Source organism: Micrasema longulum, unplaced genomic scaffold (genome assembly GCF_059751315.1).
Source record: "Micrasema longulum isolate JH-2025_06_02 unplaced genomic scaffold, ASM5975131v1 h1tg000225l, whole genome shotgun sequence".
Taxonomy (NCBI): Eukaryota; Metazoa; Arthropoda; class Insecta; order Trichoptera; family Brachycentridae; genus Micrasema; species Micrasema longulum.
In genome coordinates, this window is record NW_028277430.1 from 616,364 (window position 1) to 631,564 (window position 15,201).

The 15,201-nt window shown below is 33.3% G+C and overlaps 1 protein-coding gene and 2 long non-coding RNA genes across 4 annotated transcripts in view; 1 reads left to right on the plus strand and 2 right to left on the minus strand.

Annotated features, from left to right (window-relative positions):
* The window catches only part of LOC148283521 (uncharacterized), a 259,257-nt gene that overhangs the window by 238,230 nt on the left and 5,826 nt on the right, over positions 1-15,201 (plus strand). For both annotated transcript variants that reach the window (XM_088243704.1, XM_088243705.1), the window contains 8 exons: positions 487-616; positions 3,457-3,603; positions 6,967-7,086; positions 9,935-10,068; positions 11,127-11,255; positions 12,061-12,200; positions 12,306-12,402; positions 12,489-12,558. In XM_088243704.1, the coding sequence (XP_088099830.1) occupies positions 487-616; positions 3,457-3,603; positions 6,967-7,086; positions 9,935-10,068; positions 11,127-11,255; positions 12,061-12,200; positions 12,306-12,402; positions 12,489-12,558 (967 nt within the window). The remainder of the gene's footprint in view (positions 1-486; positions 617-3,456; positions 3,604-6,966; positions 7,087-9,934; positions 10,069-11,126; positions 11,256-12,060; positions 12,201-12,305; positions 12,403-12,488; positions 12,559-15,201) is intronic.
* Positions 510-2,924, minus strand: LOC148283522 (uncharacterized). The gene is made up of 2 exons (XR_015825573.1): positions 1,827-2,924; positions 510-1,334 (listed from the first exon to the last, which is right to left on the minus strand). It is a non-coding gene; the product is annotated as an uncharacterized LOC148283522 (long non-coding RNA).
* LOC148283523 (uncharacterized) lies at positions 12,343-15,047 on the minus strand. The gene is made up of 2 exons (XR_015825572.1): positions 13,907-15,047; positions 12,343-13,270 (listed from the first exon to the last, which is right to left on the minus strand). It is a non-coding gene; the product is annotated as an uncharacterized LOC148283523 (long non-coding RNA).

Genomic DNA, 15,201 nt, shown 5'->3' on the forward strand with positions numbered 1-15,201 from the left:
TGTACCATATACCTATGTTGGTACATTTCCTGATTTTTACTTAATATTGTATCTTTTAGCTTTTCTTATGTTATCTTTAATTTTAACTAAATTTACGTACTCATGTTTCACTGCTGCACTTGAATGTAATTTCTAAAATATGTAAAAGCCCGTAGGGCGTGTAAATTAATAAATAAATAAATTACAAAACGCACAATGAAAGAACAAAAACATAACGTAAGCTATACACTTGTGGAGCAGTTGATTCAATATTGGTTTGGGCGAATGAGACAATCCATTCTACTTCTACCTAGCTCCACTATTTATTTTTTAGCCTTATATTATAACTGCTATTGATCTCGGTGCCTTTCGAAACTAATAGTGCTTTAAAATAAATTCAACTGGTATTATAACAAAGTGTTCAATTTGTTATAAAGAATTTTCATTATTTTCCTTTGAATTTTTTTTAAATAAATTGTTTTGTGTGAGATTGGTTGATATTTTCAGCTTTCTGACAACGCTCACGAGACCAGGCTGAAGGAGGTGATGGAGAAATACCTGAGGACTAACAATTATAGCCTCGGAGGGACGGACGTCTTCGCAGCTGGAGAACTGGTCGATAAACTGGAAGTTGGGGGTAAGTCAGACAATACATAAACCATACATTTGTGGAGCGGTTGATTCAATATTGGTTTGGGCGAATGAGACAATCCATTATACTTCTACCCAGCTCCACTGTACATTTTTTTATAGCCTTTTCGAACATTTTCTCGTTACTAATTGTTTTAATTGATAGTGGAAGTAGGTTATAGATTTTATTTAAATAATACTTTAAATTTACGATAGATGCACAAATGTTGAGATCCGTACATTATGTAAGGCTGAGACAAGCATTATCGACAAAATCAAGAAAGGAGCTCTGCGCTGGTTTGGACATGTAGAACGAATGGACAGCGAGAGAACGGCTAAGAATATTTACAATGCGAATGTTGATGGATGCAGAAATAGAGGAAGACCGAGAAAGACATGGCATGACCAAATCCAACAAGTACTTAAAGATGGACATGTCAAAAGTCGGAATAATCGGCGCGCGTGCATGAGAAGATGTATGAATGTAGAGGAAGCGAGTTCTGTATGCAAAGATAGAGTGTTGTGGCGTTCTATACTCTCTGCCTACCCTTACGGGGAAACGGCGAGATGGTTTGTTTGTTTGTTTACTCAAAATCCCTTTGTTCGAAAGTGGTATTAGTTTGTATTTGTTAAAGTTGTCTTTGTGTTGAGGATCTAGTGATTATATTATTTCACAACATTATTTTTTGGTATGTGTATTTTTGTACATACACAAATCTGGATTTCTCCCGAGGGGAAGTAGGTATATATTTTTTTATCAATATTCCTACAGAGATGAGGTAGAATTTTTTTCAAATTCAGGATTATCGATATTCGAGCGTTTACAGGGCTTATGACCTGTCATTGGCTGGGTTGAGTGGCCACTTTACGTACAACATTCCCCATTCCGCTTATTAGCGAATATCGACACTGGTATCATTTTGATTCTTGTATATATCTAACTCGGAAGAGTCTTAAATACATAAAATAAAGTAATATGCTAATTAAAAATACTTAACTTCAATATCAATACATAGATGGTGCTCCAACACGCTAGTGAATGCTTTCTCATTTAATAAGATATATACAAGAATCAAAATGATACCAGTGTCGATATTCGCTAATAAGCGGAATGGGGAATGTTGTACGTAAAGTGGCCACTCAACCCAGCCAATGACAGGTCATAAGCCCTGTAAACGCTCGAATATCGATAATCCTGAATTTGAAAAAAATTCTACCTCATCTCTGTAGGAATATTGATAAAAAAATTATATTATTTGTATGTGATGTTTTGTAGGGGTTATGTCTTTCATTTGAGTAAGAGTAGTTTTTGAATATTTAAGTGAGTATTATTTTAGCGTAGGGTTGCCATATTTTGCTTGGGTCTTGTCGGGACGTTCTGGAATGGGGATATGTAGCAACAAAAAAAGCTATTTTTTAATGGTTTTTCAGAAATATAATATATATGTTTTTCTTACTTTTTATGTGGAGCTTCAATTTATGTTTATATTTATATATTTTTTCTAACTTGATATTGACATACTGATATATTGATTCTACAGTTCTGGATGCAGACGGCATTTTTTATCGTTGCTTTTTGATGGGCCAACATCAATTACATAACTTTTTTCAATGTGGTTTTTTGAGTAGGAATGGAAATTAAATACTCGCTAAATTTCAAAAATTGAAAAAAAAAGCCACAAACTTTCCCAATGACTTTAAAACTTGGAGCGCAGTTTATTGAGCAAGTTCATCAATATAAATATTTAGGATGCTGGCTGAATGATAAATGGGATCACTCGCGAGAGATCAAAGTCAGAATAGAGGTGGCGCGAGACTGCTTTTTAAGGATGCGTGACCTTCTTTGCAGTAGAGACTTTAATTTGGATCTCCGAATGCGCATTACTCGATGTTACGTCTTCTCGGTACTTTTTACGGCGTCGAAACGTGGACACTCACCCAAAACACTTCAAAAAAGATCGAAGCCCTTGAAATGTGGTGCTACAGGAGGATATTAAAAATCTCCTGGGTGGATAGAGTCCGAAACGATGATGTTCTCCGACGGATGGAAAAAGATAAAGAGGTACTGAAGACTATAAAGAAAAGAAAACTTGAGTACTTTGGGAAATTTTACAAGTCATTCTACAGGAAAAGATTGAAAGGAGACGCAGTGCAGGTAGAAGGCGCATCTCTTGGCTTAAAAACTTGCGCGACTGCTTCCATTGCAGCACTCAGTCCTTGTTCAGGGCAGCTGCCAATAAAGTAAGAATCGCAACGATGATTTCCAACCTCCATCGGGGAGAGGAACCATAAGAAGAAGAAGAAGAAAAAAAAAATTACAGACCCCATCAACTTCCACTCTATCGAGGCAAGATGAGCTTCAATTAATTTCTTAAGATACATCAATTGCTGGAAGCATTTGCAACCATATTTACACCTTCATAGTCAGTACGGCCGTAAAAAATTTACGTTGATTAACAGCGTTGTACTGTGTAAAGTTAGGGTTTCCTAGGACAGCGGCGCCCGTATCTTAACGGCCGTAGTGAACGGTGAAGCGGTGGACGGCCGTCGTAACGGTGACTAGAGAGTGGTTTCCTAGGAAAACAATGTTGATTACACCGTTAAAAAATAAAACTACTGCGACGGCTGTCCTAGGAAACCCTAGCTTTAGTCTAAATCGAGACATTATAAGTTTCATCGGGACGTCGGGACAGAGGGCTCAATAACGGTGACAGTCCCAATATATCGGGACGTATGGCAACTCTGTTTTAGCGTACGATTGCTTTGGTGTCATAAGTTGTGATTTGTGGAATATTTCTTCCGTAGATGTCTGTATTAATTCGTTCCTGTCTACAAATGTGATTCCAGATTTCAACGAGTGCGCCAGCGTACAGTTCCACGATTGCTCTGAGCACGCGGAGTGCTTCAACTTGAGGGCTTCGTATACCTGCAGCTGTAGGGAGGGCTTTGCGGATCTCAGCCCCAATCCATTATATCCGGGAAGAATGTGTTCTGGTAAGTTAAAAAATCTTTACTCTGCAATACAATGTGGAAGTTCTATGGTTTTCTTCTTCAACTTCGCCAAAAATATTTGTTTTTATGAACCGACTATCATTGCTATGATTTTTTTAAGTTTTGTGATTTTTAAATTACACTGCCTGCGACGCCACGAGTCCAAGTCGATGAGTTTTTCTGATGTTTGAAAAGAGAACCCCGTACCCTTGAAAACACGCTAAACATGGCCACCCAAAACTGGAAATCCATCATAACACATGAACACATAATCGATTGGCTGGTTCTAAACGCGTATTCACCTGAACCTGTGACGTTTCAAAGTATCTTATTTTTATTCTTTTTTTCGTAAAATTAACCGCTTTATTTTTTACCACATAGAAATTTGCTGTAGACAAATAAAAAAAACAAATAAAAGCTCTTTTTTTTAAGAAAACATTATTTATATACAATTTATCGTGGCACTGGGCTTTTTAAAACTTATTTTAGGTATACCTAAACGACAAAATGCCAACGCCAAATAAAATTAATAAATTAAGTCAACAATGTTTTGAGTATGTCCAAATGTTAGTAGACAGGCTGGGTTTCCTCCCTAGGAAGTTATTTGGATCTAAATTTGTTGCAACAGAGGTAAAACATTTTGAGAAGGGAATATGGAAGGATAGGCATTTACAGAGCTTAGTTGGCTGGTTTAAGTGGCCACTTTACACACTATGTAACATTCACAATTCTGCCTATTTTAAACATCCACACTTCCTCAACTCTTCCATCCATTGACTTTTGTGAAGTAAAAGAGCTGAAACCTTTGTCCTGTGGATGAGATTCATCAGGCTGAACCAATTCACCTACTAGGCAATATAAAATCGTTAATTAAACTAACTGGTTTGAAGAAGTATAAAAATTAGAAAATTGTATTCAGGCGTTGCCTAGTAGGTAAATTAAGTATGCCAGATATATTGTATTTATTTTGTATTTTTATTTTAGTTGTTTAAATGATATACAGTAAAACCTCGATTTTACGTTCCTCGATTTTATGTTTTTCCGTTTTTTACGCCGAAATGTTTGGGTCTCATTTTTTTCCATACATTCTCATTCAAATATCCCCGCAATTACCATTTTTACGTTCTTCATAACCCCGGTTTTACGTTGAATATTTTTCGAAACTCATTTGATCTGTCAAAAGACGCCGAGCTGCGCGCCGCCGCGTTTGCCCAAAATGGTGAATAAAATAAAGGTAAATAAAAAATGTGTAAATTGTTGTCTCAAACTAAATTCAAAGTAGGTACAGTGTAATTGACCATTTTGTTTGAGTGCCTAATTTTGACATTTTACTAAATATTGACATGCAGTTGACGCATGTTTAGGAAGAATAAAGTAAAGGCTTATCTTATCGATAAATTACGATGCAGAAATTTTATAAATTCGGCAACAGAAATAAGTTATAAACATAATGGAAAAGAAGATATTTTAAACGGTTAATTTAAAAGTGTGAAACAGTTTAGCCGCGATATAAATGAGAGTTGAAATTTCGTGGTGCCATACTCAAAAAGGTGATACCATATAAATGAAATTTCCCAATATTTAGGGAAAAAATCGTTGTATGCATTTTGTGCAAATTAAAATTTTTATTTTTGTGTTTTTAAGGTTGAGTACCTACATAAAATTATTTAAACATACTTTTTTTATAAAGTTTATATTTGAAGCACTAACTTTGTGGTTATTCATTACAATAAAATAAATAAAACAACTTTGTTTTTAACTACTAGTTTTTGTTTTCCACCGACCGGTTTCAAAGTCCTCTCCTGTCTTACTTCGAAAATAATGATATCAAATTACCACCCGTGTAAGGAAAAAACGACTTGATTTATTGGGTCCATGTGTAGTATTTAGTGAACATGATAAAAATATTTTTTTTAATAAAGGAATCACTTCATTAGTTACGTAAACCTTGACGAAGAAGCTTGTTTGCTTTGAAACCGGTCGGTAGAAAATAAAAATTTGTGGTTAAAAAAAAGTTGTTTTATTTATTTTTTTTAATTCAATAAAAAATAACACATTGTAAACTTGAAAAAATACAAATTATTTTTACTAAATCCCCAATTATGACAGTTCTTACAATTTTTCCTCAGTATATTTAGTATAGTCTAATACAATAATGATATATTTATGTTATTTCATTTTTTTATAGATTTTTTATTTCCTTACTTTAGAGTTTTCCTCAGTTTTACACTTTTTCCTGTTGCTCCCTTGAAAACCATAAAACAGGGGTTTTACTGTAATTATTGTTCGTAAATGTCTTGAATGTATATCGAACGATGACCCCCGAAGAGTTTCGGATGGAACTAGAGACATTTCTAAGAAAAGTCGTTGGGGATGCTGTCATCTACTCTAAATTCACCACGAGGCACTATTGGACATTTTCTTTTTTTTTTTTTTTACAATATACATAATAATAAAACAGAGTATTAAAAAAATAAAGCATAATTACATATCAATGAAATACATATTAATAGAAAAATAGTAAACAAAAAAATCCCACAAAGGCATGGCCTGTTCGTGGGTATACAAGAAAATGTTAATGAATTTTTGCTCCTATAATAAATAATGAACAGTTATAACATATTTGTATAACATAAGAAAGAAAAAATATAATATTCTGTAAACGATAATATAGTATTTTTTTTTTATAGTAATTAAAAAAGGAAATAAAAAATATTTTTAAAAAAACGCAAAAATATTCCTTATTATTAAAGGGCAACAAAATAAATCATAGAAAAAAAGAGTGTTTGAATCCAGGATAGTGCATGTTTTTTAAAAGAACGAAAATTTTGAAAGTTTCGAATCAATGAAATATTATCAGTAAAAAAAGAATTAAAAATTTTTGGGCCTATGCATGTCTCTGTGCGAGCCTCGTTTTACAATGTGGTATTTCTAACACACGATTCCTTCTTTGACTTGGATCTATTTGAATTACTTGTAAATAAATTTTGGTTCTTAAATATATATTTTAAACATTGAAAACAATATATTTGTCTTAGATATAAAAGTTTAGCTTCTTGGAACAATTGGAAAGAGGGAAAAGTGCAATTTTTGTGAGGCATTATTTTTAATATAAATTTATGAACAGTTTCTAATGGTTTAATATGATTGTTGTAAGTTCCCCCCCATCCAATTATTCCATAGGAAAGCGATGACTGTACAAGTGCATAATATACCATTTTAATAGTATTTAGCTGGGCGTAAATACATCAACAGGTCCCTTGAACGTCAACGTCATTTTCTATTTTGGGAACTTGAAATGTTGTATGTTTTTTTTCAGTAGGCGTATTTCTTAATTAAGGTTATTTATTTTGTTTTTAATTTCAGCTGAAGCAGTTGGGTGTGAGAAGTGTCATTACCACGGAACTTGCTACAACAGAGATGACTCGGTTCTCTGCGAATGCTTCCAGTGGTATGCTGGAGACACTTGTCATGTTAATCTCAAAGGTAAGTGTTATTTCTCATGAACATTTCCACATTACAATATTTTAATGTGAATTTAGATTTTTTTAGATGGCACTCGAAACTTTATTTTATTTATACATTTTGTAGGATTCATCATCATCATCATTCCCTTTCCGCACCCAATGGTGCATAGGGCACTGCATTGGTACACCAATTGCTGCCTATCTTGATCATTTTTGTTACATGACGGTAAGACTATCAGTCTTACGCTTCAGGGTCTCCGGGACTATGAAATATTCTAGTGTAAAAACACCTTTTTTAAAAAGAAATATTTCATGTCAACCATGCCGGCAATCGAACCCGAGACCACTACACCACGAGGCTGACCATTCTACCATTGTAGGATTCATGTAACCTTTATTTATCTAATAACATTTGTGTTGTGATTTTTTTATATTTGAAATTTAAAACATTTAAGTTTGTAAGTGAAAATTCTTGATGGAAGTTCATTGTAATAAATTACAATTATAAAAATAAAACACGAGTGATACTTTAATCCACAAATTTGGAATATCCAGTGACCGGTTTCATCGCTTTCGCAACATCTTCGAGACTGGTATCTTTATTAAAAAGTTAAATGTATTTACACAAAACAGAGGTAAGGATACATAATTCAAAGTTATATGTAAGTTAATTAAATAAAGTTATTTTTATCTTAAGGATCATTATCAACAAATTTTCTATGGGTTAACTAATGAATGGATATAATGCTATTTTAATGAGTTTAAGTATTTTATTTTATTTTTGGTGTCTCATCCTTCGTGAGTGTGGTTTTGTAAATAATGATTTCTGAAAAACAAAGGGTAAAAAGTCATTAGTAAAATTATATTACAATGGGTAAAGTAATGGAGAATGCACATGTGTTAACTGTTCATTAAGTAATTCTACATCGGGTTTATTTTTTAATCTATTAATTTCGAGAATTTCTAATTTGTCAAGTTTATGGCCTTTGGGTGCAATATGAATTATTTTTACATTATTTTTTAATTCGAAGGAATGTTTGTTTTCCATTAAATGATTGGCAAAATTTGAATTATCTTTATTATTAGACCATGATTGTATGTGCTCTTTTATGCGTGTTTTAAAGGCTCTACCCGTTTGGCCTACGTAGCATGTATTTTTACAGTCGTTACAATTAAGAAGGTAAGTTCCTGAGTTGGAAAACTTATCTTTTTTGTCTTTAGTATTTACCAACAAATTAGCTACGGAATTATTATTGTAAAAGGCTGCAGTGCAATTTTTTTTTTCAACTTTCAACTTTATTTAATTTACTTACATATAACTTTGAATTATGTATCCTTACCTCTGTTCTGTATAAATACATTTAACTTTTTAATAAAGATACCAGTCTCGAAGATGTCGCGAAAGCGATGAAACCGGTCACTGGATATTCCAAATTTGTGGATTAAAGTATCACTCGTGTTTTATTTATATAATAAATTTGAAATTTATTTATTTATAAACCCTTACGGATTGCATTCATTTAACAAAATACTTTTTCTTTTTATAAATTCACGATCTATTGTTAATGATAATATTTTTAACATCTTTTGTAAAGGTTGTCTGTGTCTTTTGTTTAGTTTTGTCTGTAAGTTTATTGTGTAATTTTAGTCCGTTTATTCATCTTCAGTTAATATCTGTACCTCAGAGACAAATCCAAACAACAAATATTCAACAATAGCCTACTTTCTAATTTAACACTAAAATCTACTTTCTCTAAGTGATTTCTAATAATTCAGTACATTAATTTGTATTTTCAGTATCTTAATTCATTGTTTTTTGCATTATAAGACTTAGATTTCTTCAAAATCAATAGACATGATAATAAACTGAATAAGAAAATCAAAATGTCATTTCATCAAATTCTGGATTTGTATCCGCCTGCCTCTGAGCTACAGATATGTTAATCCTGTGAGATTACATATTAACTTAAGTAATAATGTAGTAATATTAACTCAATATGTAGATCTGTGCCAAGCACAAGAGGTATTCTTTATGGTGTGGTATTTAGTTATTATTTGCCTTGCCTTGGTTAGAAGTAATTTAGAATTCAATTCAACAATTTGGTCACCTTATTACAATGTTCATATTTTAAAGTTAGAAAGAGTACAACGTAAATTCCGTAGATTCATCAATTACAAACTTAATATACCCACTGAAAATATTGATTATGATAATTTATTATCTACACTAAATATGTCAACTCTATGTAAAAGAAGAATTATAAATGACTTATTAAATTTATATAAAATAGCAAATGGCGTATTGGACGTCCCGGAATTAACTAGTGTTATCAGCTTGAAAGTACCTCTTCGAAATACTCGGCAGCTAACATTATTTTTTGAATCTCCTGGCAGTCACAATTATTATTACAATTCACCAATACCTAGACTACACCGGCTAGGTAACGAGTATGGTGAAGTTGATATATTTTGTCTGTCTTTATAAAAGGTTATAAATTAATTTGTGTAAAAATTCTTAATATTTTTCTTTATTTACTATTTTTTTTCTCATGTATCTCTATAATAATGTATAAACTTATATGTATGTATATGTATGCGTGTATGTTTTCATATGTAAATTTTAAAAATATTTTTCTATGTACCATATACCTATGTTGGTACATTTCCTGATTTTTACTTATTATTGTATCTTTTAGCTTTTCTTATGTTATCTTTAATTTTAACTAAATTTACATACTCATGTTTCACTGCTGCACTTAAATGTAATTTCTAAAATATGTAAAAGCCCATAGGGCGTGTAAATTAATAAATAAATAAATAAATAAATTATTTATACATTAACTAATAATGGAAACCCCTTGTTACAGTAATCTTGATATCGCTGTCCACCCTGGGAGCGCTGTTACTGCTGGTGCTACTGATGTGCTGCATACTCGGCTGCGCCAGGAAGCGAAGAGCCCATCCAAACCCCATCATGAACACGTGTCTCACTCCGCATCAGGTAAGTCACATGAAAAATTGTCTAGCTGTCCCATCTGATAATGTTGGTTTCAGTCAGTGACCAGGTTTCATCGGGATTTTCATTTTGTTGTCTCCTTTTTCTTCCCTGGGTCTAAGTCTAGGTATGATCCATTTGTGACGGGGGGCTGCCCTGGGATGATGACATGGGTGACATGGAGCTGGGGCTGTCCTTCCATCTTTTTGGTGGTCTTGGGCACACTTGGGACCATAGAATTAAGAATAGTCCAGAAACCGCATATGAGCATCAAACAGAAGGCGACTAAACTACTCATAAATGAGTAGTCTTATGTTTTGAACCATTAGTTTCTTTGTAAACGTCGCTAAGTACACAACTTCTGATTTGAATTCAACTATGCCGTGTTGTGTCCTTTTGAAGTGTAGAAATACTGCCAGGATCTTAAAGCAGGATGGGATCACATTTCATGTGTAATTAGCAAATGAATGTGTAAGTAGCAAATACATAACTTAAAAATTGAATTATTATCATATTATAGGCTGCGGATTCAAGGCGCAACATCATAACTTGAATTAATTTTGGAAATTTCATTTTTAAAGGAAGTTAAAGATATGTTATTAATATCAATACAATTTAATTTCTGATTACACATATTACAAGTTCTATTTACAAATTAATTTTGAAAAGATTTAGTGGAACATTTAGAAATTTTAAAAAGAGATTGGTTTCTGGTCTGTGTTACTGGGACTCTAAAATTAATAAGTGGTGGAAGCTTAGGGCAATCTATCATGTTATTCAAAGTTTTATACATAAAAATGGCGTCAGCCATATTCCTGGGAGTTTGGAGAGTTTGGAGTTTACGTAATAATTAATATTGTTTTTAAATTTGTGTATATCTAACTAACTCATTATATTGTTATATTTTATATTGTAAAAGGCACTTGTGCCGTATAATAAATAAATAAAAACGTAGCCAAGAATTTAGATTTAAACCTCATGTTAAAATTGTTAATTATTCAGTTTTTTGAGAAACATTTACAGAAATAACAAAAATATAATAGATTTATTGTCAATTTTTCTAGGGGGGTCTTCAGTCATCCAAGCATTTCCCGACTCTGGATAAGCGAGCGCTCATACAAGAGAGAGGAAATGATTCAGGAGGGGAAGGAAGCAGTATTCATAATGCGTCTCTTCCATATGTTCCAGCAAAGGTTAGACAAGAAGCTATTCTAAAATTTTTATTGTACGTACTTTGTGGTTATTCATTTTAAAAAAATAAACATGAAACAACTTTGTTTTTAATCACTGATTTTTTATTTTTTCTACCGACCGGTTTCAAAGCTACACACAAGCTTCTTTATCGAGATATATTTAACTAATGAATTCTATCCTATTTTATTTTTACAGTGATAACTAAATAAAACTGTGAACAGTGAACTGTCAGTTTCAGAATGCAGAACTAAGTTCGCACAGAGGCACTCCTTACATGTTGGTCCAAGATCCTTCAATCTTCTAACTAAATAATTACAAACATTAAATCACTGATACCGTTAAAGTAGGTTTGAGGTCTTAGATTAGCATGGAAGGAATAGATAGACACCTTCTTTAAAAATAAAAATTTATAATGAAATACTGCAAATAAATCTTGCTTTTTTTCTTCTCTTCATGGTTATGTCATACCATATTTATATGCTATTAACTTTTAAATCATTAAAAAAGGAATAGCCCACGCTCAGACGCTGAAGTCTTTATGGGCATTTTTTCCAGATTATGTTATAGCTTAATTTTAAGATGTATTTTTTAAAGTGTAGTTTTGTAATTAAAATTATATGTAAATTATGTGCATGGAAAAATAATCAAATAAACAAAAAAAACATTTTTGATTCATTTTATGGAGCTAATAAGTCAAGTGTTTTTATCATGTTGTTTTTTGATGGGAAGTGAGATGGATACGATCTTTAAACGAGAATTTCAATCAGATGTCTTAAAATTGCATGTTTTATTATGATTTTACAGAAAACTTCCCAGATAAGTCAGAGGTCTTCCAAGAGGCATTCTGCGCAGGAGAGCCAGGACAAAGGAAAACCATTTACTCTGATGATCCCTAGGGCCAAATACTGCCCGACGCCTTCAGCGGGACCGTTGCCAAATCACAGGTCCGAATTTCATCAAAATATATTGTTTCGTGATAAAATAACAGAGGTTTGAATTTTCATCAATAAATGATAAAATGTATTTCTCTAATGTGATTGTATTTACAGGGATAATAATGGAGGAAAACGGAAGTCTTCAAATGGCGAAATGAGCAACGAACACAAACTTCTCAATTACTTGGATGGAATGGGCAGCAATGATCATGTAAGCTTTCAACCGTCGATTGAGTACTTTTTGTTCTATAAATACAGTCAATATTGCTTTACAATTCACGGTGTCTGTTTTTTTAGATTCCTGGCAGGAAACCAAGTAACGAATCAGCTTACAGTATGAAATCTGCTCACCAAAAGTACTCCACAGGTAAATGTCTTACTTTGTAAATCACTAGTTAATTATTCATAATACTTGTCTCTATAGGTTGCTCCAACATCAGTAAAAAGCAGAAGCAGTAAGCACCCTGAAAAATCTACAAAAGCGGAACACTCTATAGACACTGGACATCTTTGAAGTAAAGATTTTGTTTAAACCTAGAAATTACAGTGCACGAAAAATAAAAGAGGCAATTGAAATACACAGACAACTAAATAACTAAAACAAAGACAACGGGCTGAAATGAAACTCAACATGGTTCCCGGCACTACTCTCTTTCTCCGATGGCGCTTCAGCCCATATTGAGCTTTGGCCTCCAACTCTGTCGGTCCTCAGCTGCCGTCTTCCAAATTGCCACATGGAGAAACTGCGCTGCATCCTTTCTCACTTCATCTTCCCAGCTCAGCCTGGGTCTTCCCACTAATCTCCTTCCACCCGGACGTCCGCTCATTAATCTTTTAGGGACACATGAGTCAGGCATTCGCTCTACATGCCCGGCCCATCTTAATCTAAGCCGCTTCATATGTGCCGAGATGCTCGGGGCCTGGTATATATTGTACAGTTCTTCGTTATACCGAATGCGCCACTGATTATCCTCTCTCAGTGGTCCACAGATTCTTCAGAGTACTTTTCGTTCAAAAGTGTCCAGCATTTCAGTCATCTTTACTGTCAGCTGTCCCGGCACTATACAATACAAACATGACTACAATACAAACAAACATTTGCTTACTTTAGAAGATCGCCGTCTACTGTTGGACATGGGGGTGCTTCATGACATACTCAGTGGACGCCTTGATAGTCCGGCTCTTTTGTCAGAGTTATCATTAAATGTCCCCGGCTACCGCACCCGTCACATGTCGAGCTCTCTATTTCATGTGCCAGCAGTTCGTACGAACTATGCCCAGAACTCTCCACTTATACGTTTTGCTAGTGAATATAATTTGAACTTTCCCCTTATTGATCCATTTGATTGTAAAAAAATAACATTTAAAATGCGCGTCTTAAAACATTCTTTTTTGTCTTATACTTAGTTTCAATAATAAAGTTTTATTTTATTTTATTAAATTTTATCTCTATTTCTTAATATTTTATATATATTTATATTTTCGATACCTGACACCCTCTTTCCAATATAACACCCACACACCCACCCTCTCACTCACTTACACTCACACAAACACACTAGTATGTATTGTACGTGTATTTAATGTATTTCTGTGGATATCTGTCATTGGTTTTATTCTCTGTATATGTTATTTGTTATATTTGTATTACATGTATTACTGTTGATATCCCCAATAAATAAAAAAAATAAATAAAAAATAAAAAAATAAATGACACGGATGCCTACTGCTGACTGCGGCACAGTACAAATTACTAGTAACACATTTTTTTTTTCTACAAAACACACAGTTTACTCCGAAGATGGGTCCTGCAATCCAACATACATGGGATCATCTAAATAAGATACATGTTTATCACAGTTGCCGTGAAAACCTACGCACCTATTTAGAAGCAGAATTGGCAATGAATGAATTTTATATCTAGCATTTTATTAATGAAATATGATAAACACATTTGTTATAAAATCAATGTACATAAATCATTAAATAGAAATTAGATAAAAAATTTAAAGACTAGTCGACCTGATATGTATGCATTATATTGCCTAATATGCCTTTGTGTAAAATACTATGGTATGGTATGGACAAGTTGAAACCTGCAACGGTTTAGTCACAACAAACCTCTGTCCACTGCACTGGGAAAGGGGTGCTGTTTCATCAGCACAATGCCCCAGCACTTAAGGCATTAGTGTCAATGGCTGTTATTCCCGAAACTAGGTTTGAATTGATTGAAAACCCCCCAAATTCACCTAATCTAACCCTCGGCTGACTACCAGCTACTCCCAAAACTCATGGAACATTTGCGTAGAAATATTTTTTGGATAATAAACAGTCGACGTTCTGTGTATGAGTGGTTGGTAGGGTTCGAAAAAATGTTCTACCAGGAAGCTATAGAAATGTTAGAACATCTCTGGAAGAAATATGGTACAAAAACTTTTTCTCGGCCACTTCAAAGTAGGAACTCTTTCAAGGGTGGGAGCATGTGAATCAACCTTCGTATATCCATAATGGTAATCGAATTCAATGAGGAACTTCAGCCCTACGGGAAATTGGATACTAAAAATGTTTTCCTGCGTGCGGTAAAAATTAGAGCATTAAATTATACAGCAAAGTTTCTTGAAAATGTACAAGAAAAATAATAAAAATCCACTACTTTGAACGACGTCACTGGTTCATATGAACCAATCAATGATATGAGAGCCGTGAAAGATATCCGGTTTGCTTACCGTAAACGAACCAATCGGGAGAATTGACAGAGAAGAACTTCTGACGTCACACGCGGAGTTATTTTAGAAATACAAAACTTTAAAAAATCATAGCGCTGACAATACGATATACAAAAATAAATAAAAAAAATTTTGGCTTAGTTTAATAGTCTATTAACAAATAAAAAAAACATGGAACTTCCTCATTATTTTCATCTGAAGAACCAAAATACAGATTAAAATATTTACAAGACCGAGAAAGACATGGCATGACCAAATTCAACAAATACTTGAAGAATGGCTTG